This window comes from Vespa crabro, chromosome 19 (genome assembly GCF_910589235.1).
Source record: "Vespa crabro chromosome 19, iyVesCrab1.2, whole genome shotgun sequence".
Lineage (NCBI taxonomy): Eukaryota > Metazoa > Arthropoda > Insecta > Hymenoptera > Vespidae > Vespa > Vespa crabro.
In genome coordinates this window covers 435,653-460,148 of record NC_060973.1, presented here as the reverse complement: position 1 = coordinate 460,148, position 24,496 = coordinate 435,653, and the positions used below count along the sequence as shown (strand labels likewise).

The following is a 24,496-nucleotide window of genomic DNA, read 5'->3' as shown; positions in this document are numbered from 1 at the left end:
TAATATTACATTTTTCAGACGATGCCGGGACTTACGCTTGTACTGCCACAAATGGTTTAGGATCCACTGTAACTTCCGCTACCTTGCAGGTTCCAGGTAACAGACGATCAATATACGCACCTATTTAATGATGATGAAAAGGTGGTAGTATATTAAAAAAAAAAACAAAAAAAAAAGGGAAAAATCAAAATAAAAAAACAAAAAAAAAAAATAAACAGAACACGAAGATACAGCAAAAAATGGTACAGCTTATATCATGAGGGTGGTGGAAAATGTCTAACTTTCTGTCGTCTATGGACTTCGAATCGTCATTTATTTAAATCTTTCATGAAACTCCAAAAAAATGAAAATCCAAAAAAATAGTTTCAATGTCATATTATATGATATTTTATTCATTTCGAAAGATTGTAAAGAAAACGAAATTAACGTCAAATCCAAAAATCATTCAATTCGTTTAACTTCAAAAAGTATGATTGTTTTGTATATTTTATTAATATTTCGCAATATGGACGAGGAGTTCTAGTCAATCATCAGTGAGAGGACGAGAAAAATCCGAGTGATTTCGAAAAGTGGTGGTGAATTTTTTTTGTAGTCGCGTCATGAACTCTTTTCAATGCATTTTTGTCGTTGCTGACACTAAAGACTTTCGAAAAAAAAAAAAATCGCTTCGATAGGCTATCTTCTTTTCTCTTGCGTATTTCTCTCGCACTTTTTCTTTCTTGCTCTCTTTCTTTCTTTCTTTCTTTCTCTCTACCTATCTCAATCTCTCTTCCTCTCCCTCTCCCTCTCCCTATCTCTTTTCTCAGTTCTTTATTACTTTCTCTTTAGCACATGATCGTTTTCCTAACTTTTTTTTTCATCCACCCTGTCATAGATTAGAATTATAGTTTTCTTTGTTTCTATTTTTCTTGAAAAATTATCTTATATTCTCGTGAGATCGACAAACTTACACAGTAACACGTATGTATAAAAAAGATGCAGCTAAAGAAATTCTACGAGTATATTTCTATATTTGTAAGATGAAACGAGAAGAAGAAGAAAACGATCAGAGATTCACAAAAAAAAAAAAAAAAAAAAACAAAAAATAAATAAATAAATAATAAAATAAAAAAGAAAAAAAAAAGAAAAAGAAAAAGAGAGAAGATTTTGAAAAAGCGTTCATTTACATTTCTTAAATCATTAAGCAAATCTATTTATTTATCTAAGTAAGTCTTTTGTTCGAGAATAAAAATGCTAGTCACATTTTGTTACTTAAAATCTAGACGAACGATAAGACTACTACTATTTGTTATTTTCTTGCATAAATAAGAATGAATCGGTTTATCGAGGATCGACATATGTTGCGTTCCTCATGTTTTTAATTTTTTGGTGTTTCCACGATATATTCATTAATTTCTTCCGATTAAATACATAAATGAATTTATAGCGAAGGCGAAACACAAGATTGTCATAACGCATTCGCGAAAACATAAACAGATCATTGTTAATGTTCTTATCATCGTCAACGCTATTGATATACTGTGTAAATAAACGTGTGCTTCCTCTGCAATATAAAAGCTGGGTTTTATGGTGTAACCATTTATTTTTCTCTTTCCCGCCCTGCTGTCGCTCTTTCCGTATCAAAAAAAAAAGGAAAAAAAAAAAAAAAAAAGAAAAAAAAGAAAAAAAGAAAAAAAAGAAAAAAAATCACGAACCATGTACTTACATGTAGTTATGTCTGCGATGGATATTCATATGTCTTGCATGTACACAATCGAAAGAAGCGATAAGGTACGATTTATCGAAAGTCAAAAATAGCAAATTAAGTTGAATGTTCTGGGAATATGTAGAATAATTTTCTGTAGAGAAAATAGTTTTAATTAAATATGCACGATCATACGTATAATAAATGATAATCATTGAGCACCATCAAAATCGAGACTGTGAATCATTACTAACACTTGGAGATTACTAACTTATCATTAATGGTAATGGGTAACCTATTGCACGTACTTACATACTTGCACTAGGTATTATTTAATTTAACTATTCGTTCGATTGCAACAAAAGTGACATAGTATATTTTTTATGCGATAAAACAACATTATTAAAAGAAACATTATTAAAATAACAGTCGTGTCATTTTTGTTGCATGGCAAATGTAATTTATATGATATAAAGGCGAAAAAAAGTAGTCGGATTATTTTGGATATAAATTTTTTCCGAGGAGTAGACGAATTCTGAACGGAAGGTATGAAAATAGACGGCAAGGTAAATCGGAAGTGCGGAGGGAAATGTTGACTTGCCGATCTAAGAATAAACGAAGGAAAACAAGCTATATAACGATTGTTCAAAGATGTTTATCTTATTTATTTCTTTTTTTTCTCATTTTTTTTTCGAGAATTAAGAAGGAAAAAATGGATTCTTCGTGAAATCCATTGCGTCAAACATACGAAAAAATTTGAAGGAAAGGAGAAAATTGCAAATAAAATTTTTCGTTTATTTGTTCTGTTGTTCAAACGAATTTCGTATTTATTTGATCGCAGGCAATTACGTATATAAATCGTTAAAATTTTGCGAAAGAGTCGAGTTTAAGAATCACCGACTGTCTCGATGAGCGTGTTATCACATTCTAAATAATTTTAATTTTTGAGCAAAGAGTCGCAATGAAAGAAACGATAGAGGATCTCCGGGGGGTTTGGTACGCGGGGAACAGCCAGAAATAGCAATGTCGATCGAGGAGATTTTCGCGGGAGGAACTTTAGAAGCGTCGTAAGTTTATTGCGACTTGAGCGAGTCGACTTGGACGTTTCTCTGCTCAACTTACCTCGAGCGCGTTGTTATTCGTTCTGCACGAAAGATTTTTGATCGGAAACGAATAATACGATGTTTCGGCATCGATGACGTCATCCTTCCTCTCGTCGTCTACCTCGAAAGAAATTATTTACTTAAGCGAGTAACGATTTAAACACGAGTAGAGGAGGAAGACAGATAAAGAGAGAGAGAGAGAGAGAGGAACGCGCTTAACGATTCGCTTGTTTACTTTTCGTTGGTGCCTTCTACCGAGGCAAAAAAAAAAACAACGAACAAATTCGCATGGAAGGAAAAAAAGACAAAAGAAGAAAAAAAAGATAAAAGGGAAAAGAAAAAAAGAGAGGAAAAAAGGAAAATAAAATAGAAATCTTCCCTTATTCCACGTTAAACGCGATTTCAGGTGTATCCTTGCAATATGACACGAGCAATCGAGAACGATCCGTCGATGAAGAATTATTGGAATGTTCACCGAGGTACGTAGCATTGAAGGATCTCTTTCTACCTCAAGAAGAAATCAAGCTCAGCCTAACTAATCATCGACACGCATCGATTTACGAATTTGCACTGGCACCTAGTTACAGGTAGATGGAAATATAGCTAGAGTCAAATATCGTTATGTTCTGTTTTTTCTTTTTTTTTTTTTCTTCTTTTTTTTTAATGCGATCGATAGGTTTGGGCGTGCGTTTACCAAGCGGAATTGCTTTTGCAGCTGCGAGGACGGCAGTTATCTTGAAAATCGTGCCGGTGAATACGAGTACGAGGAGAGGACAGGAGAACCGTACGCTAAGCCAAAACGTCTTGACTTTTCTGATATCGAGAGAAACGGGATGTATTGCGACCTCAATCAGGACGACGAGAATGAGGATGATTTGCATACGCAGTTATTTCGCAGGATCGAGTCAAACGGTAAAGTACATTTTTGTATAATATTACGTATTATAAGTATCTACGTATGTAGATTCACGTATATATACATATCATTGTAAATATCTAAAAAGAAGAAAGATTGGTTGGACACATTCAGGGTTTTAGCAGTGATTACTCGTCGTTGTCCGTGAACCGCGAAAATAGAATTCCACGCTCTCGTCGATTGGTCTACCAGCAGGTGGACAATATGAGCGTTCAAGCCTTGCCCGATGATTTTAAGAGGAGAGTTGAATCATAGACACGATGAAGCACGATTAGTAATGCCGACGAATATTTCACGAATCTCGAAATAGAAGCTCGTTGGTAGCGCTTTGCTCTACCTTCGTGAAACGATGATTCATACTCGACCCACCTTTCGTTGATCCTACTGAAATTTTCTTCGGTAGAGAGCTTTCAACGAGGACGCTCTTTTAAGTTTGCATTTTACGATGATTGCTCGAAATAACCATGAAAATCTAATACCAATCATTTTATTTACCCACCACTTGGATTTTGTCGTATGTATTGCGAAACATCTAACAGGTATAGCGTAAGGTGGACTTTTCTCTCTCTCTCTCTCTCTCTCTCTCTCCTTCTTTTACCTCGTAACACGAAACCGAAGGTATTGTACAACGATTCCGTCCAGCATAATGTCTGAATTACACGCTCGCGCGACTGGATCTGACCTACAACTCACGAGCGAGGTTTCGTACGAGTGCAGTTTAAACCGCGGTTAGGCTGTACCATATGTTTACTTGCACGATATAATCATTTCAAATTTCTGAGTTACTTTATTGGAATATCGTTCGATGATTGTTTTTCCTTAACAACTTTTCTTCTTCTTCTTAAATCATATCGAACGAAGAATATATATATATATATATATATATATATATATATATATATATATATATATATATATAATTTTTTTCTGAAGTGCGAAGAAATAATAATTTTTTTTCCGATGTGAACTCGCTTAACGATTGAATTTTGATATCCTAAAGAATGTCATCGATTATTTTTACGATCGAGTAATTATTTTATCGGAGAGATGATGTGTAATAATATTTGAGGTTACTAGGATTAAATGGTTCATTCTGTATATATAAATAAATAACTAAATGAATAAATAAATATATGTATATACACACACACATATATATATATATATACATATACGTGTGAGAAAGTATACATAAAGCATGGAGCAGTATCGTTGGCACCATACATATGTAAGTTACGCTTACCGTGCGAGTTTGCGAGGACCAGCGCGTGTCTCGCTCCGATTCGTCGGGATGCGGAATGCTAACGGTTGGATAAGATCGTTCCTATACCTACATAAGTCTCACATGATACAGGAACGATCTGTCAACTGGCTTAATTATTCTGACTTTTTTTTTTTATCTAAAATGTCCTATCAATTTGAGGAAATATCAAAAATTGATTGAACGAAACGATAAAATTTCCGAAACGTAATTCGAAAGAACGTAAAGTGTAACACTTTTTGTGAGAACGAATATTTATCATATTACAAGATGAAAAAGTAAAGAAGAATACAAATAAAAAAAAGAAGAGAGAAACAATGTCGAACTCGTATTGATTAAATGTGCTACGAAGCGACGTGCGCGCTTTGATTTTAAAAATCAATGCTCGATATTCGGATAGTACTCGAAAGGAAGGACATTAAGAGTAACACGACGTTAGATGTAAAGAAAAAAAGAAGGAAACGCACTCGACTGGTGATTCGTAACGAATTAAAAGGATACTTCGTCGCATCGTCCAACAAGTTCGTACTCACTTACGAGTATTATTACTCGCTTCCCTCCTTCTTGTCGTCGTCGTTGTCGTCGAACGAGTTTAGAGCAGACCGAGTCAGCGACATGTCGCCGCAAAATGCGTCGGCGAGCTCTCGAAACTCTTTCATCAGGGGTTGTTCATGGCTAAACTTGGCCAACCAAGCCTACGTACGATATATACGAGTTGAACTTAATTGATTTATATTATTTTCAATATTTCTTGCATTTTTTTCTTTCTTATTTTTTCTTTGTTTCATTTTATTATTTTCTCTTTCTGCCTTTTTATTATTTTTTCCTTTAATTTGTTTCTGCTTACCTAGCGATGCCGATGTGCCGTACAATCAGGTCATCTGTTAACAAATCTCACGTTGATGTTCCAGTTTTATACAACAAAATCGGTAGAAACTATGTCAAGGATTTGACTTTTTTCAGATTGACGCGCTTAAATTCGTCTATAAAAGTAGAAATAATTATGAGCCGAAATTTGAAATCTAGTAGACCTAAATTTTATTCAAATTCTTCTCGTTCAAGGTTGTCCGAAGGTCAATAAATTCGTATCATTAAATTCCAATGACTTTTTCTTCTTCCTCTTCTTCTTTCTTATTTTTTTTTTTCACATTTATTAGAAATAAATATAAATGTCAACTGTAGATGAAATAATGATTGTAATCGATATTACGAGAAAGGATGGTTACGATTGCGGACAGGTGTGATACCAGACAAGTTCTTGCCGACGATATGTTCGTGTCCATGTTATATGTAAAATGTGTCTCAAAAGATAAGGAGAGAGTTGAGAATAAGAAGAAGGGAGAGAAGTAGAAGCCGGGGAAAAGATATAAATACAGTCTATAGAAGGTTGTGAGTGCGTGTGTGTAAATATTGTACTAGTCTAACGTGTATAAAGATAGAAGGAAATGGGGCATTTTCGAAGAAAAACAAATGTAGGAGAGAGAAAATTTAGAAAGAAGTGCATTATAAATTTGTTCTGTAAATTGAAGCTTTTTAACTTGAATAAAGATGTTTGAGAAAATATCGTTCAATTAAATTAAATGATATTAAGAATGATGAACATTTGATATAAATTAGTAAATAATGAAATAATAAAAATGAATAAATGTAACATATTGTTAAAAAAAGAAAGCGAGAGCGAGAGTAAGTTTAGAGAAGCGGGAAAAGGAGTAAGAAGAAGGAGGAAGAGGAGGAGGAGGAGGTGAAGGAGGAGGGGAGGGGAGGGGAGGGGAGGGGGAGAAAATGCGTAGACGCGTGGGTGGCTGTCAGTGAGTACGAGAACTGCGTGAGCCGCGCGTCGTTTTATCGTATCGTGTCATGTTGGCTCATAGATATCTCCTTTGCCGAATTTAACAAAACGTATGTTTATAATTCGAGTAAGGAGGTATACACGCGATACACTCCAATTACTTTTACATCGAAAACATAAGAATTAGTGAAAAGAAATCAGGATCTTTCTATGAATAATTTGAAATTCATGAAAATGCATTTATTAATGTATTAATCAATTTAATTGTTTTCTTTCTTTTTCCTACTATAGTTAATCCTTATCGTCGTTTATATCGGATAAATAAAGCAAAGAAAATTACAAGTGCAACGTAGAGATTTCTCACGAAACATATGTGGATAGGTAAGGCGAAACGATGCTGTAATATAATCAAATCTTATCAAAACAATTCGATCGAAAAGAAAAAAAAAAAAAAGATAACAAAGCATCCGTTTGTTCTTTCTTACGCAAAGAAATGAAACGGCTTAGTTGAATCGATATACGAAAGAGCTCATGCAACTTTCGAGAAAAAAAGTCAATGTCATTCGTTTATTATTACAACGATTTTACACATAGAAACAAGCCCGAATTTCTTCGAAGGTTGAAACACGCTTGTAGCCCTCCTACGTCTAGTTACGAAGAGCCAAGGCACATTTTTTATAACTCTAATCAGACACGCGAAGATCGGTTATTTTTATTCCACGATATTCTTCATTTAAGATCATCTATTATTTATCCGGTACTTTGCTCTCGAGTTAGCTCTCGATTGATTAATCCCATTAATTCATAATTATTGAATACGAGTTAGTTGAATAAACAATGTAGGATTAAAAATGACTTCTATACGTTAGTGGCTTTAACGAACTACGATAGAAATATCTGCCATACTTTGCACCGTTTGTCAATTTGTATGCGTTCTTTCGATGATTCTTTCGAAAATGATTAATGTGTATAATCCACATTCGATTTACCATCTCGATTAATTTCACGACAAAATAAATATATAGAAAATATTCGAATGTTTTAACTTTGAAGCTGCCCTTTATTCATATAACGCCATTGAATGATCACTGTCGAATGTTACATTCCTCTACAGAGAGTTTTACATTATAAAAGAAAGTAATTTCAAATGGGAAAATTGAAACATGGATGTAAGAGAATGATCTCAACGACGCGGCCGAAACTTCGTCACTCATCTCTCGTCATCATTTTCCGCGTCTGAAGAAGCGTCGGGACGCGAGACGTCCCCACCCTCGGAGTCGCCTTCGCTACCCCCACTTTTCGAGAAGACTGCCTTCGTTTTTCGAAGTCGTCTCCGCCGGCAATTCGCATTCGACCGACGTCTTGGTTTAAAGAGTCTCGGGGATAGAGTTTTGAAGATGACTTGACTTCTGCCGACTGGAGTGAGCCGCAAATAGAAGAGACAGATATTTTAGCGAAAAAAAATAAAGGAAGCGCTTCGATATTTCGATATTTCGATATATATATATATATATATATATATATATTTATATTTATATATATATATTACAACGAAGAATTCGATCCAAGAGATCGTACACGCGAGTGATATAGAATTTTTGTTGTTGAGTGTTTTACGCCCTTAATTCCTCATTCTCGGAGATACGAATTTGAAGAAGTTTTCGAACCTATCGATCAACAACAGCTCAGGGGTCAGAATACTGAACCCCTCTTGTAACGATTTTATAATCGTCAAAGGCCAATATCGAACGTTCAATTCAAAATGAAGCGACAACAGCAACAGCAACAGCAACAGCAACAGCAACAGCAACAGCAACAGCAGCAGCAACAACAGCAACAATACACTCAACAAAGAACCGAACGACAGGTCACTCGGCAACAGATCACCAGTCAGCAGAGAGGTCAGTTGTTTTTTTGGAATTTCATCATTATTTGAAAATACGAGACGAAATAGTTAAAAATTTAGCCAAAAGGATAAGTGCGTAGTTTAAAATTGAGAGTTCAATCAATTAGAATTTTATTGCATAATGTGCGTTGTATTTCTGTTACTGTTACATGACAAACTTTATAGCTCCCTGTCTCGAAAATTGATCATGTTTTTTAACCTATCGATTTGTTATAGGAAATAGATATGTAACTACATCTTTCCGCTTTCTTTTCTTTTTTTTTTTTTTAATCCTTCTAGCATTTTAATTCTCAATTTCTTTGTAGAAATATCCCCCTGAAAGATATTCTATTTTCGAGCGAGAGCACCGCCTCTGCGAGATCTAAAGATAGCTAACCGCACTTTCGACGCACGTCTTTTGAAAATTCCTGCACGCGTTGCCCTCTAACTTACTAAGTCGCCCTCCTTAGAGGGTTTGATGTTTCTCAAAAAAAAAAAAAAAAGAAAAAAAAAAACAAAAAAAAAAGGAAAAAAGAAAAAAAATTGCGCTGGAATGCATTCTTAAAAGATCCAGAAAAAAGAAGTTTGAACTATGAGTTATTGCTTTGCATTTGACATCTGTATCTGTCATTCGAATGAAGATGTCATTTTTATTAAAATAAGACAACTCGATGACATCGACATCATACCTGTATGTGAATATATCGAAAAATTTATAAAAATAGGATTTTTAATAGCAATTTGCAATTGCGCATCTCATTCGACATCATTTGTTTCTAAGTTTAATACCGTTCAACGTATTCAAATATTTGATCGAGGAATTTTCCAAAAATCCATTTCATACATACGACAGCATAATTTATAGTTATATACCGAAATTATAGTTATATAGAGATATTAAAACTTCTGGGGAAATTCGTACTGACAGAAGATATTGGCGATACTCCAAAAAACGAAATTACAAAGCTCGAATCAAAATGTCCTCAGGTATCATTATATTTACATTTACCAATCTTGTTGCATTATTCGATGCAAGTGAAATCGATGCCAAAATTTTCACCATTACCCGGAAAAAATGTGTCTTTCCTTGCGGTGTCCGTGAATCATGTGCCGAAATAAAATTCGACCGTATTGTAGTTAGAAAGAGAGAGAGAGAGAGAGGGGGGGGGGAAAGAGTTGTTACTAGAATTGAGAATAACACCTACTACAGATGTTAAGTTTCATACAGATATTTTAAGAAACATGTAAATCATTTATGATTCGCTAAGAAAAATCATTTATGGTTTCGTAAGAAAAATTCATTCGGTCTATAAACGATGTTAAAATCATTTTTCAAGATATACTTGAAATAGATTTTAATAATTATGATTAATTGCAAGACAATCGTTCGTCACTTGCACTTTTTGCACTAATGACGCATATCTTTTTAAGCTCACTAGGAATGACAATTAATATTCCTTGGAAAATTTTGGCTAAACTGCAGATCACAGCATTTGTAATTTATTCTCAAGAAAGTCTACTTAAAGTGGTTTAGCTAATTGCCGCGACTAATTCTTATTCGTAACAGACTAAATGAAATGATCGCGCCTGCGAGACAATTAATCTTTCAATTGTTTAATAAAATGTCAACGTACGATAATACGTTGCTGTATCTAAAAAAAATTGCATCCGACATTTGCTTGTATGGTGCCAACATCGGAATTTTTACTTGGCTGAATAAGCGAACTTGTCTTCAATTTGGCATTGATTCTCAAAAGTAACATCAATCTATATATTTATTGAAGCGTTTAACGTATTATGTTGAAAGATCTTTCACAGCATCTGTCAATTCTAATTCTAATTTATAATAATTCCCTATCGTTCTTTCTTTTTTCTTTTTTTTTTTTAATTTTTTTTTTTCAAGTATTTATACCTCATGTTATCTCAAAATTATACCTGACATTTATTTTGTGAATGTTATGCATCAAAAAAATCGTCAGGAATATATAAAAACGATTGATCAGCGAAAATTCATGATACATAACTAAAGAAGAATTTTATACCGTAGTAATCTGAAACAGCTGATCGAACAGAATACAACCTGTCATCGTCAGCATGTCATAAACGATAAGCAATCCAAACATTGACAAGAAGTATCGTAGTCTAATATAAAGCGAAAAAAAAATTGAAGTAAAGATTGCACCTACAAACTATCGATAAAAGAAAGAAATAATAAGAGGTAGAGATTATTTGATTTTGCTTAGCCATAAATTTTGCACGACACGCTAGACGATTGGTCAAAGTGTAGGTACCTTTTCGCATAGACACGTAGAGTTGCATCTCGTCGCGTCACTGGGCGCTGCACATTGAGGAGATAATTGCTCCTAAAATGGCACAGGGTAACGCGATCCCCATCTGGATACAAAAATAGGATACCAAACTTATTCAACCGTGATACGTCCTTCTCTCTCTCTCTCTCTCGCTCTCTCGCTCTCTCGCTCTCTCGCTCTCTCTCTTTTATTTTCTCGCAATTTTGATTAAAAAGATGAGAGATTAATGCTTTTTTAGCATGGATTGATTTCCGTCTACAAGTTCGTCAAATGTTTCAGAAGCAACTTGTGTGTGCAACTTGTTGATACATTATATCATCCAGGATATCCTTCGAAGAATTTCCATCTTAGTTTACTGTCACGAATTTCATTATATTTTCTTCCTAGTTTCATTTTTTCGTTTGATCTCTTTCTAACGATATTGCTCTAAGAGATAATCTATTTTAGATCTAAGGAGTTACTACTGCAAAGTTTAATTATAACTATGCGCTATTTTTATCCTGGTCTTCCAAAAATTCTTGTCCCACCAAGTCACCTTCCCTTTGAAGTTTTTTTCAACGCTATGGAAAAAATAAAAAGGGAACGAAGCAAACGCAAAAGATCTTTCATTGAAGGATAATATACTCGGACGATTGTTGATAACTAAATTATCTGTTTCTCTTAGTTAGGGATAATTGATGCATTCGACCTTTTTGTATACCCGATTGAGGACCTTTCCAAAGAATTCGTATACCAGCCAGTTTGTAGTCATAGTATAATGAAAGTATAACTTTTTGAGAATTCGCATTGGTTGAAACATTGGCTGTGTTCCAAAAAATAAGACTACAAAGTACCCAATTATGTTTACTGATTCCGTTGTATGGTGCGATGCAAATATAATCATTGCCAAAACCTTCACCATATTCCAGGAAAAGTACATACTTCGCTGCCATATCTATGATTCATATGCAGAAATAAAATTTGACTGTATTGTAGCCGACGTCGTTACCAAGATTGTGAATAACACTCACATCTGTTATTACTGATATTTTAAGAAACGTGAAAAATGACTTCTGATACAATGGTTTTTTTAGAAAAGAAATGTATTCGACCCAGAAATGAAATAAAAATCATTTTAGGCGTGCTGGGTTAAAGATATATGTTTATGTATATAGGTAAAAGATATATATGCATGTTTATTATTCTGAAGAGATTCATATAACTAGAAGAATAAGAGAAAATATTAGTATTGAATTTTGCATCATCGATGATATACTAAAAGAGTTATTGCAAGTACATAAGAAAATACGTATGCAAAGTAGGGATGGAAGAGAGATCAACGCTATGAGCTATTTTATTTTGGTCAGTGACTGGCTTTGCGTAACGGAGAACATGATTGGTCGAGGTACGCAACCATCCGGCATAGACACGTAGCGTCGCATCGCGTCTCGGCGCTGGGTGCCGCGCAGCGCAAAGATGGTTGCTCCTAAAATGGCCCAGGGTAACGCGATCCCCATCTGGATACAAAAATAGGATACCGCGCTTGTTCAACTGTGATACATTCCTCTCTCTTTCTCTCCCTCCCTCCCTCCCTCCCTCCCCCCCCTCTCTCTCTCTCTTCTCTATCTCTCGCTCATTCTCTTGAAGACGACATTTTTTTTTTTTTTATTAGAGCACTTTAGCACCCTACTTGTCCTTATTTTTTCTTGCAAGAGACATACATACTTGACCTTCGAAAATGATAGGGAAATGAAACGTGAAACGTGTGTCTTATTGCACATTCGTTTCGTATCGATCATTCAAGATTACGAAGGTCATTGAACAGATTATAATGATTTTCTGTGAATCACGAGAACAAATTCTTGAAATAGAATTAGTGATTTGGATTCAGTACACAATTGGCATTAAATGGTTTTTTATTTCTTAAAGTGATGATCGTTCATCATTTAGATATGAGATATAGAAAAGGATATCAATTACAGAGAGATTAAGTAATTTTATTGCACCTCAAAATAGTTTTATGAATAATAATATTGTCTTTCTAATCGTTATTGTTTTCAAAAGGCAATTAAGAAACTTATTAAACGTGCGTTAATAATAACTGGATTTATTTCAAAGATGTTGATGCAGATAAATTGACGATACTTTTAACCGATTTTAATTTGTCTTGTTATGGTACTTGTGGCCAGGGTAGTCCAATTTGTTTCACGATGTGTGCTTTCAAATCTAATGAGCAAATTGGCTTAATTGCGTGGCGTCAAGCATTCCCATCAAAACGTATGGTCGCCTTGGTGCGTGACGATAACAGGAAAAACGGCGTAAACGCTTCGTTTCCTCGATTCGTTCTACCCTAGTTGGATGGAATAAGATTACATTTTGTTCTAGACTAGTGCAAATAAGCGAAACATATTGAAGGCCGATTTCAATGGGCAAGATTTTGCACGTTATAAAATTAACCAATTATATCGTTTTTGTTTTTCCAGTCCAAGGGGAAATAGTGATGCAAACGACGCCAACGATACCAACGTAAGTTTGATCATCATTAAAGTTAGCTAGAAAGATTTTTATGAAATAAATTTGTTTTATTATCTACATTTGTAGATTCACCGGCAGACCAGGCGATCCGTCGCCTCCGGTTTTCGAGCAGATCTTTAAAAATGCAAGATTCGCCCAAGGTGGAAATGCCATTTTCGAAGGATGCGTACGTGGAAATCCAAAACCGAACGTTTCTTGGACACACAAGGGTGCTCCTTTATTGGAATCACGAAAAATTCGGATGTCTTACGACGATAAGACCGGTATGGTTACGTTACAAATCAATCAGATAGGTCCAGGAGATGAGGGTGAATATACATGTAGTGCCAAAAATCAATACGGTAGGTTGAAAAAATTTGGAAAACATTTGTGACATTTGCCAAATCATTATTTCAATCGGAACGTTCGATGAAAATTTTAGGAGAAGCGATCTGCTCGGTGTATATTCAACCGGAAGGATTCGGACCTCCGCCTCAACAACAATTAGGTAGTTATAAAAAGGAATTTGCTCAAACCTTCCAAACGACCGAACAAAAAACTGGTAGCCAGACTTATCAGCAACGTAGTTATCAGCAAATGTACGACAAGCGAAGTTATGTCAATGGAACGTCTAGCATTGAGGACTTTAAGGTAATTAGTCATACGTTTGCCTTTTTTCTCTTTTTCTAATATATTTAACAATATGATAGGATAATCGAATCGTTAATTAAATATCCGTCTCATAATTGCAGGTGGATACTTTCGAATATAGATTGTTGCGCGAGACGGAATTCCGAGAATCGATTACGCGTCGTTTTGTAGGCGAATCAGACTCGCAGATTTCTACGGTAATTGATCGCAGTCTGGGTCCGGTCGCACCAGCGCAAATCGTTCAAAAACCAAGAAATTCGAAGCTCATTGAAGGATCTAATGCCGTTTTTACTGCTAAAATAACCGGAAATCCAAAACCAAGGGTAATCTTGAAAGAATTTTACTATAGCATAAGGCTATGATAAAAGTAAAAAAACAAAACTATAAAGTATATTGTTTTCGATCTTTCTAGTTGACTTGGTTCAAAAATGGCCAGAGGATCCGCGACTCACAACGCGTGGAAATGAGTTATTCGAATCAGCAAGCGACTTTGAAAATCAGGGTCGCACTACCGGAAGATAGTGGCCACTATACTTTATTATCTGAAAATCAACAAGGTTGCACAGTAAGCTCGGCATATCTAGCTGTTGAATCTAGTGATCAAGTCGATCAAGCGGTTCATCAGATGCAACAAAGAGAGATTGCGAAAAGCCAACAAATAGATTCTTCGTCATCAGAATCCGAAACTGGTAAAGTACTTCCGCCTAATTTCGTTCGTACTTGCGCTGACCGAGAAGCTACCGAAGGAAAGATGACAAGGTAAGAAGGAGCTGCGTTAAGATTTCTCATGGTTTCGATAAAATAAATATTCAATCGTTAAAATATATCAACGTTTAGGTTTGATTGTCGTGTAACGGGTCGACCATATCCAGAAGTAACATGGTACATCAATGGACAACAAGTAGCCAACGATTTAACTCATAAAATTCTTGTTAACGAATCGGGCAATAATTCGCTGATGATCACCAACGTGAGTCGGTCTGACGCCGGTGTCGTTACTTGCATTGCTAGAAACAAAGCTGGTGAAACGTCTTTTCAATGTAATCTCAACGTCATCGAGAAGGAACAAGTTGTTGCACCAAAATTTGTCGAACGTTTTACGGCTACTAATGTTAAAGAGGGTGAACCTGTAGTATTTACGGCACGTGCGGTTGGTACTCCTGTTCCACGAATCACCTGGCAGAAGGTAAAATAACATTATCTTGAACCGATGAAGAGAGTTTTAATGTTTCGTACAATTCGCATAGGATGGTGTACCAATTGCACCGGGTCCAGACGTGCGCATATCGATGGATGGCAGTGGAGCATCGACTTTGGATATACCTTGCGCTAAATTCTCTGATGCCGCATGGTATCAATGTACCGCACAAAATGTGGCTGGCTCCACTGCAACCCGAGCACGGCTTTTCGTTGAAACACCGAAGGGAGCCGCACCAGAACCAAGACGCTTGAATTTACCCCGACCGACAAAAATCATCGAACCAGAGTAAGTTATTAATTAGACTAATCTTAGAGTAATCCCTCTTAATCATTTTAAGCTTTCCTCTTACAAAATGTCTTTCCTAATGCCGACTAAAGATATATAAAGGAGAGAAAGGTATATCTTTGATAAAAAATCTTTCACGTATAAATTTCAATAATTGGGCAGTTTATTAAAACTAAAAACGTTAATAAAACTTTCAGACCAACACCTGGCCCCGAAGTGATCTACCTAAGACACGTAGAACGAGCCAAACCATATTTGCCTCCTCCTGAAGAAGATAAAATTTATCCACCACCACGTTTTATTATACCATTAAGAGATGTGCATCAAATTGAAGGTGGACGTATTCACTTCGAGGCCAGAATCGAACCGGTGGGCGACCCCACTATGAGGGTTGAGTGGTATGTTAACGGAAGAGCTCTCGACGCAAGTAAGTATATATATATATATATATATATATATATATATATATATATATATAACTTTATGCTATGGTAAATCTGTGCCATCGATCAAAAATATCATATATTCGAATTATATCCATAGGCTCACGCGCTACATCCATCTTTCGATTCGGCTTTATTTCTCTCGATCTTATCAGTATAGTTCTTCAAGATAGCGGTGAATATCTATGTCGCGTCGTTAGCTCTACCGGAGTTGCTGAATCTCGTGCCACTCTTAGCGTGACACGTGAGTATATATCTTCGATTATTTAAAATAAATTGCACCTTACGAACTTTGAATTAATGTTGACAATTGATTCGTTTTAGCACGCGCTACGATCGAGCAAGCCAGCCAACACCCCGACAGTCTTCAATATATCCAACAGCTCGAAGATTATAGCAAATATCAAAGGCAGGAGAGCGTGGAGGAGATATCATCTTCACAACGACCGGTCTTCATCCGACCACTCCAGGATCTTGGTGAGCTACAGGAAGGTCGTAACGCTCATTTTGAGGCGCAGTTGACACCTGTTAGCGATCCTACCATGAAAGTGGAGTGGTACAAGGATGGTAGACCAATCACAGCTAGTGAGTAAAGAAGAAAAGAATTTTAATAATATTTATGTATCAAATTTAAATTTGTTATATTTATTCGTTTTAGGTTCAAGAATCACAACCATCTTCAACTTCGGATACGTCTCACTTAACATATTGCACCTACGGGCTGAAGATGCAGGTTCTTATACAGTTAAAGCTGTGAATCGTTTGGGAGAGGCTATCAGCTCCGCGACTCTCCGTGTCTTTGGTAAGTTATCGGGATTGATAATTAAATAAGAATAATGTAAAATAGTTTAAGGTAACAGGAATTATTTTCAACTATTTTCATTTGAACATTACAGCAAGAACAAGTGTTACGACAGATTTAGGTATTCCTGAGCAACAGAGATATATTGAAGCTGCCGAGGAGTTGGAAGCTTACCAACAGGCTATTCACCAAAAATATGTGCAAGAACAGCCTGAACCGACTAGCCCACCGGAATTTAAATCGCCTATTAAGGATCAAAATGGAATACGAGAAGGCGGCTTTGCTCATTTCGAAGCCCGTTTAGAGCCAGTTGGTGACGCTGATTTACGCGTTGAATGGCTCAAAGATGGACGCCCTGTAGAAGCCAGTAAGCATTTCTTTCCATATTTTTTTCATATTAAATTTGTAAAAATACTTTAACATATTGTTACTTTTCTTTCAATTAGGTTCACGAATTACAACATTCTTTAATTTCGGCTACGTTGCACTTACCATTAAATACGTCACGATTCACGACGTTGGCGTTTATACATGCCGTGCTTATAACAGAGTTGGCGAGGCCCATACCACCGCTCAATTAAGTGTTATTAGCAAGAACGATGTCATCTATGACAGTCAACATCCTACCGGCTTACAGAGAATTCAAACGCTTGAGGATTCGAGCAAATATATGCGTCAAGTGCAAGAGGAAGTACAGGTGAAGCAAGCACCACGTTTCTTAGGTACTTTGAAAGGGACCAATAAGATCGTCGAAGGTCAGCGCGCGCACTTTGAAGCCCGAGTCGAACCTCAAAGTGATCTGACTATGAAAATCGAATGGTATCATAATGGCAAATCCATTACTGCTGCTAATAGAATTCAAACCTATCACGATTTTGGATACGTAGCGATCGATATTCTTCAAGTTCGACCTGAAGATGCTGGTACATATACCGTGGTTGCGAGAAACGCTCTTGGCGAAGCTCAACTTTCAGCGACTATGATCGTCGAGAGTGAGTATCATTTCCTTTTATCGATCTTAAATTTTATTTCAATTAACTATTTACATGCATTTTTATTCTTTCTTTAGCACGGTCAAGCGTAGATACCAGCAGTATGCATCGCGGTACCTTTGAAAAAACTCAACGTCTCGAAGAATCTAAATTCGTCGAGCCACAATATCACATCGAAGAAATATCTAAATCTAAACCTATTTTCGTACAACCATTGAGCGATCCAAAGCCAGTTAGCGAAGGGAAAAATATTCATTTGGAGTGCCGCCTAGAACCAATGGGAGATCCAACTATGAGAGTCGAATGGTTCCAAAATGGACGACCTGTAACAGTTGGTTCAAGATTCAGAACATATTACGACTTTGGATTCGTCGCCCTGGATATTGTACATTCAACGATTTATGATTCAGGAGAATATACTGTTAGGGCTACCAATCATCTTGGTACTGCACATACTTCTGCTTGTGTCAGAGTCATCGGTAGATCCGATGTTGTAACAGAAACGCAAAACGAACAGTCGCTTGAGCAAATTCAAATGCTGGAGGATTCTTCAAAGTTAGTAAAACTGTGATCAAGCGTATAATGATTAAATCAAACATAATGATTAAATCTGTTTTTTTCTTTTTCTTTTTTTTTTCTTTTTCTTTTTTTTATTAGATATCGTAAGACTCAGCAAGAAGAAGTTACAGTAATGCAGGCACCTCAATTTACTCGAGCACTTCATAACATCGAAACTGTAGAATTAACGAATGTCCATCTCGAGTGTCGCCTTCAACCAGTCGGTGATGCAACCATGAGAGTAGAATGGTTTGTTAATGGAAGACCAGTCAAAACTGGACACCGATTTAGGCCATCTTATGAATTCGATTATGTGGCTTTGGATATACTTGGTGTTTATCCCGAAGACTCTGGGGTTTATACTTGCCAAGCAACTAATCAATTAGGCGAAGCTGTCACTTCGTGTTCGGTACGAGTACATGCGAAGAAGGATCTCTTACTGGAGTCTCAACATCCAGAAGGCTTAGAAAGAATACAGTACTTGGAAGATGCTTCAAGATACAAAAGACACGAGTTGGTTGACGAAGTTGTAACCGTAAAGCCCAAATTCATTACTAGTCCAAAGAATCAAGAAAATCTTAGGGAAGGACAACACGCTCATTTCGAATGTAAGCTTGAACCTGTAACGGACTCTAACTTGAAAGTTGAATGGTATAAGAACGGTCGTCCAGTTACAATAGGTAAAATATCACTTTTCTTTTTTTAATTAAAGGAATACTTTACAATTAGACTATTGTTTAAATATGTACAATTGATTTATTTTGTATTTTTCTATTTATAGGACACCGATTCCGTCCAATTCACGATTTTGGTTACGTTGCATTGGATGTAATCGATTTAATTGCCGAAGATTCTGGAACGTATACTTGCCGAGCCGTCAATCTCGTTGGTAGCGACGAAGTTTCTTGCACATTATCTTGCCGCTCCACGGCACAAATTCTAACAGATACACGAAACGAAAGTGGCCTCGAGCAGATTCATTATCTTGAAGATCGTTCCAAATATCATCGGCAGGAAGTGATCGAGGAAACAACAACGCAGGCACCAATCTTTACCACTTCCTTAAACAATGTGGAAATCAAAGAGGGACAAAGAGCTCATTTCGAGTGCAGACTCATTCCTGTGTCGGATACAACGATGAAAGTTGAATGGTTCCATAATAATACGCCTGTCAAGGCTGGTTCAAGATTCGTAGAAACCAACAGTTTTGGTTTCGTTGCACTCGATATCATGTATGCATATCCAGATGATTCTGGTACATACACTTGCCGTGCCAAGAACATCATCGGAGAGGCTATTACTTCAGCAACTGCTGTAGTACATTGTAAGTTTATATCGTTTATTTTCAAATAGTTTTTTCTTTTCCTGAGAATCTATCATTTAAGTCATAATATTTGCTAGCGAAAAAATCAATTTACATGGAGTCACATAACGAAGAAGCTTTAGAGAGACTTCGTTACCTCGAAGATACCTCTCGTTATCAACGTAAAACTGTACAAGAAGAAACGGTTACGCAAGCACCAGTTTTCACAATGCCGATCAAAGATTTGCGTGTGGCTGAGAATCAAGCGGCTCATTTTGAAGCACGTGTTATTCCAGTTGGTGATTCCAAGCTCAAAGTAGAATGGCTTCGTAATGGTGTACCTATTGCTGCTTGTAAGTTAAAGATACTCCAGATACAAAAGATCATTACTTCCTTTCATGTTCAATCGTGTATTACATAAAAATCTCATTTTTATAGCAAATCGCGTAACGACAATGCATGATTTTGGATATGTCGCTTTGAACATGAAGTATGTCAATCCTGAAGATTCAGGTACTTACACTTGCCGTGCAACAAACGATCTAGGAGAAGCCGTAACTTCAGCGACACTTTTCGTTCAATGTAAGTAAAGAACTGGGTAAAAACAGAAACTTTAATAGCTTTATTAGTAAAGTAATTATTACAGCTCGATGTTTGCTAAGCTTTTGCTGTTTAAAGGAACGCTTACCTTGCAAAAGTAATTTTCTATTTTCAACGTAGTACAAATATTGCTGCTATTTTTTTTTTTTCTTTTTTTTTCTTTCTTTTTTTTTCTTTCTTTTTTTTTGGGTGAAATCCTCGTAAATATGTGATACCATTCACATATCATTTTTTACTTATCACTTTGATCTATCAATACAATACTAGTTTAGCAATTTTGTCGAATCGAACACTGACACACTCTCTCGGAACAATAATTTTCATATAAAAAAGTAAAACATGATGTTACTTCATGGCACTATTACACTGACAAACTCTTCCACGACACAGCAAAAGCAGCCCTGCAATTCGAGTCGCAACACGAAAGTGCCTTATCCAAACTCCAAGCCCTGGAAGATACCAGCAAATATCAACGTCGCGAGGAAGAAGAGATAGTGGTGAAAGAGAAGCCTTCATTTACGGTTCAATTGAATGGGCCTTCGAAGTTAGTCGAAGGACAAAGTGCACATTATGAATGCCGCATAGAACCCTATCCTGATCCGAACATGAAGGTGGAGTGGTTCCACAATGGTAAACCACTATCCACCGGTCACAGGTATAGAACAGCTTGTGACTTTGGCTTCGCATCTTTGGACGTTCTGACAGTTTATGCTGAGGATTCGGGCACATACACCTGCCAGGCCACCAATAAACTGGGAACGGCCAAGAGCTCGATAAATCTTGATGTAAAATGTGAGTAAAATAATCGAAACGTACGATCGAATATCAATGATACACGATAATGTACTTTGCATCGATAGGTACTAGCTTATGCTTCTGTCTCTTTCCGATATGTATTTTCCTTTTCCAACATCGATCTTCGACTCATTGTTACAAATTATAATTGGATATGAGTTATCAATAGATTTGTGCCGATGCAGCGAAGATTTCTTGTTGAGACTGTATGCGGGGACAGTAGGTGGATTTCTCTTGTATAGATTCCCTTTCTTTTTTTCGGTTTAGTCATTAAGTGATGATCTTTCCTTGTCTTGTTGTGCATATATGTCTTCTTTTTGTTCATTGCTTGCAAGCATCATTCCACATACGCGAATGACTTTCTACAAATGTATATAGAGGAGGTCTTTTTCATATCCTCCAATGTAACACGATGCGCTACTTTTCAGCACGCTCCTCTATAATCCGCGAAACCCAACACGAAAGTGCTCTTAAGAAGATACAATATCTCGAAGATGATTCTCGTTACAAACGTACCGAGGAAGAAGATTTCATAATCGCTGAGAAGCCTAAATTTGGAAGACCATTGAAGAATATTGAACACTTACCTGAAGGGAAGAACGCTCATCTCGAAGCAACATTGACGCCAGTTAATGATCCCACGATGATCGTTGAATGGTTCAGAGATGGAAGGCCCGTACCTCAAGGACACAAATTTAAGACCACTTACGACTTTGGATACGTCGCTCTGGATATTCTTTACGCTTATCCTGAAGATTCTGGCACGTATATGTGTAAAGCCAGAAATGCTGTTGGTGAAGCTGTCACCACGTGCGTCATCAGCGTAGACTGTAAGTCAAAAGAGAAGAGAATTATTCTATTTTACATTATTTTATTAATATACAGTACATGTCACATAATACCTAATGGTATGAATGTATTTCAAAACAAACGAAAAACATATGTCAAAGGAACTGTCAGAGAAATTGACAAGTACATAATCATAGACGTCTACCAAAATTGAAATTAAAATGAAATATCGAAGATATTATTCTTAAAGTTGAAATTTTCTTATTTACAGCTAAGCAAGGTCTCTTCCTGGATACCCTAGATGCTCAACGTTTACAAAAGATACGAGAATTGGAAACCGTTGAAATTAAAGAAGAAGTCGAAAAGGAAGTGGTTCATCAAAAACCCGTATTTTTAACGCCATTAAACAACCTGGATCATTTGAAGGAAGGTGAACACGCTCATTTGGAATGTCGCGTCGAACCGATCAACGATCCGAATTTGAAGATCGAATGGTATTTTTTAAAAATATTTTTTACACTGCGATTTATTTTATTATAATATAATAAATCTAAATAATATTCTATTCTAGGTTCGTAAACGGAGTTGCCGTAAGGACTGGTCATCGCTTCCGTACCACACACGATTTTGGTTATGTCGCTCTCGATATTTTGTATACTTATCCAGAAGATTCAGGAACTTATATGTGCAAAGCAACGAATTTGGCTGGAGAAGCAGTGAATACGTGCACGATTAAAGTTGGCTGTAAGTATTTTATTTCAGTGAATGCATTTTTTCGAAGAGCTTAATCTCTTATCTATTTTTGTGCATTAGCAAAATCAAATAAACATCGTCCTCCTGAATTCCACCTCCAGAAAAAACCATTCCACTCAACTCACAAAAATGAGTTTCCACGTTTTTCCTCATCTCGATACAAGTTTCATGAAAGCTTTAAAAAATCCATTGGTACTAATCAAAATACACGAAAGAATTGTTACTTAGTACCTTGCAAATTCATCGAACCAAGCACATGTAATTGTAAAAAATCATTTGGTACGAAAATATGTTCTCCTCAAACTAGAATGACATTGCATGATTCTAACAAACATTCTCATATGCGGCATACTAGATTTCGATGATAACAGGAACAAAATTTCTTCAAGTTAGTAGCCCCTCGTAAAAAATCAAGAATTTAAAAAATTTTTAACATTTTAATTCCTATTAAGACGAAACATTTAATAACTTAATAAATTATTTTGAATTTTTGTATTCTTTTAGCTCGTCGCAGTATACTTTTGGACACACAACATCCGGATGGTCTCGAGAAGATTCGTGAACTTGAAGCTCAAGGTCATCCTGCTCGATTAGAAGTAGAGGAACCTCCATTAACACCACCGAGATTTGTTTCTGAGCTCAGGGTACAAAAACTCATTATTACAAAGAATTACGACAATGACAAAAAAAAAGAAGAAAAAAAAAGAAAAAAAAAAAAAAAAGAAAAGAACAATAGCACAAATCGTCTAAATGCAAATGGATGATTATTTTTTTAGGGCACTACTGAAGTTTACGAAGGTCAGACAGCTCACTTTGAATGCCAAGTGGAACCACTTCACGATGCCAATCTTCGAATCGAATTCTTCCACAATGGCAAGCCATTACCATCGGCATCTCGTTTCCACATGACCTTTGATTTTGGATATGTGGCATTGGACATCAGTCACACAGTACCCGAAGATGCAGGACAATATTCTGTGAAAGCTATAAATGCCCTTGGACAATGCGTATCTTCCATCGAACTTAAGGTGATACCGCGTGACAATATCATTTTGGATTCTCAACGACCAGAAGGAATGGACAAGATTCGCGAACTCGAAGCTCAACAACCATGGAAAAGGCCAGACATACCAGAACCACAAACGAGACAACGACCCGTTTTCACGCAGCCCTTGCAAAATATCGATGCTATACCCGAAGGCCATACAGCTCACTTCGAATGTAGACTCATACCTGTTGGCGATCCTACTCTAAAAGTGGAATGGTTCAGAAATGAAGTACCTTTGGAAACAAGTACGAGAGTAATTTTCTTAACTTCGGACTATTACTTTAATCCTTGATACTACGAATAATTTTTCGATCTATTACAGGCTCCCGTATAACGAAGGTTCATGATTTTGGATACGTGGCTTTGGATATTACGCATGTTCGCGATGAAGACGAAGGTGTCTACATGTGCCGTGCTTCCAATCCGCTTGGAGAAGCAGTTACTACAGCATCGATGAAAATTAAGAGTTAGTTCTTTTTCCAAATTTTATCCTATCTTACGAATATAAATCGGATATTTAATTATTAATATGTATTTAGCTAAAGCCAGTATTCAATTGGATACCCAACATCCTGAAGCACAGCGTAGAATTGCTCAATTAGAAGCCGATAAAGGACCTAGCCGAGCGGAGGAACCAGATAAGGTTTTCGACAAACCTATCTTTACTCAGTTATTAACTGGACCTACGGAACTCTGGGAGGGTCAGCTTGCCAGATACGAATGTAGAGTCGTTCCCGTGGGTGATGCTAGTTTGAGATTTGAATGGTATATGAACGGGATCGAGTTGAAAATGGGTAGGTTTTAAATCCTCAATCAAGATACATTAGATTATTTCC

The 24,496-nt window shown here is 36.4% G+C and overlaps 2 protein-coding genes and 1 long non-coding RNA gene across 22 annotated transcripts in view; all 3 read left to right on the top strand.

Annotated features, from left to right (window-relative positions):
• Positions 1 to 1,556, top strand: part of LOC124430549 (titin) — a 38,018-nt gene extending 36,462 nt beyond the window's left edge. For all 7 annotated transcript variants that reach the window (XM_046977314.1, XM_046977311.1, XM_046977305.1 and 4 more), the window contains one exon: positions 19 to 1,556. In XM_046977314.1, coding sequence (XP_046833270.1) covers positions 19 to 128 — 110 coding nt within the window. In that variant the 3' untranslated portion in view covers positions 129 to 1,556. The remainder of the gene's footprint in view (positions 1 to 18) is intronic.
• A 1,435-nt stretch (positions 1,557 to 2,991) lies between these two features.
• The window catches only part of LOC124430547 (titin), an 87,414-nt gene continuing 65,909 nt past the window's right edge, over positions 2,992 to 24,496 (top strand). For 5 of the 14 annotated variants that reach the window (XM_046977296.1, XM_046977297.1, XM_046977294.1 and 2 more), the window contains exons 1-27: positions 8,103 to 8,654; positions 13,410 to 13,452; positions 13,528 to 13,802; positions 13,883 to 14,091; positions 14,193 to 14,414; positions 14,504 to 14,850; positions 14,929 to 15,277; positions 15,339 to 15,577; positions 15,775 to 16,004; positions 16,121 to 16,264; positions 16,345 to 16,605; positions 16,679 to 16,822; positions 16,917 to 17,189; positions 17,269 to 17,814; positions 17,892 to 18,369; positions 18,472 to 19,052; positions 19,154 to 19,696; positions 19,774 to 20,028; positions 20,114 to 20,257; positions 20,666 to 21,067; positions 21,499 to 21,900; positions 22,131 to 22,353; positions 22,431 to 22,603; positions 23,117 to 23,256; positions 23,389 to 23,905; positions 23,983 to 24,126; positions 24,200 to 24,454. In XM_046977296.1, coding sequence (XP_046833252.1) covers positions 8,516 to 8,654; positions 13,410 to 13,452; positions 13,528 to 13,802; positions 13,883 to 14,091; positions 14,193 to 14,414; positions 14,504 to 14,850; positions 14,929 to 15,277; positions 15,339 to 15,577; positions 15,775 to 16,004; positions 16,121 to 16,264; positions 16,345 to 16,605; positions 16,679 to 16,822; positions 16,917 to 17,189; positions 17,269 to 17,814; positions 17,892 to 18,369; positions 18,472 to 19,052; positions 19,154 to 19,696; positions 19,774 to 20,028; positions 20,114 to 20,257; positions 20,666 to 21,067; positions 21,499 to 21,900; positions 22,131 to 22,353; positions 22,431 to 22,603; positions 23,117 to 23,256; positions 23,389 to 23,905; positions 23,983 to 24,126; positions 24,200 to 24,454 — 7,678 coding nt within the window. In that variant the 5' untranslated portion in view covers positions 8,103 to 8,515. Of the gene's footprint in view, positions 3,375 to 3,502; positions 3,700 to 8,098; positions 8,655 to 13,409; positions 13,453 to 13,527; positions 13,803 to 13,882; positions 14,092 to 14,192; positions 14,415 to 14,503; positions 14,851 to 14,928; positions 15,278 to 15,338; positions 15,578 to 15,774; positions 16,005 to 16,120; positions 16,265 to 16,344; positions 16,606 to 16,678; positions 16,823 to 16,916; positions 17,190 to 17,268; positions 17,815 to 17,891; positions 18,370 to 18,471; positions 19,053 to 19,153; positions 19,697 to 19,773; positions 20,029 to 20,113; positions 20,258 to 20,665; positions 21,068 to 21,498; positions 21,901 to 22,130; positions 22,354 to 22,430; positions 22,604 to 23,116; positions 23,257 to 23,388; positions 23,906 to 23,982; positions 24,127 to 24,199; positions 24,455 to 24,496 lie in introns of those variants that run through there. The other 9 variants (XM_046977302.1, XM_046977299.1, XM_046977293.1 and 6 more) reach the window with 6 other exon arrangements.
• On the top strand, positions 5,551 to 6,525 carry LOC124430563. The gene is made up of 2 exons (XR_006943803.1): positions 5,551 to 5,663; positions 5,816 to 6,525. It is a non-coding gene; the product is annotated as an uncharacterized LOC124430563 (long non-coding RNA).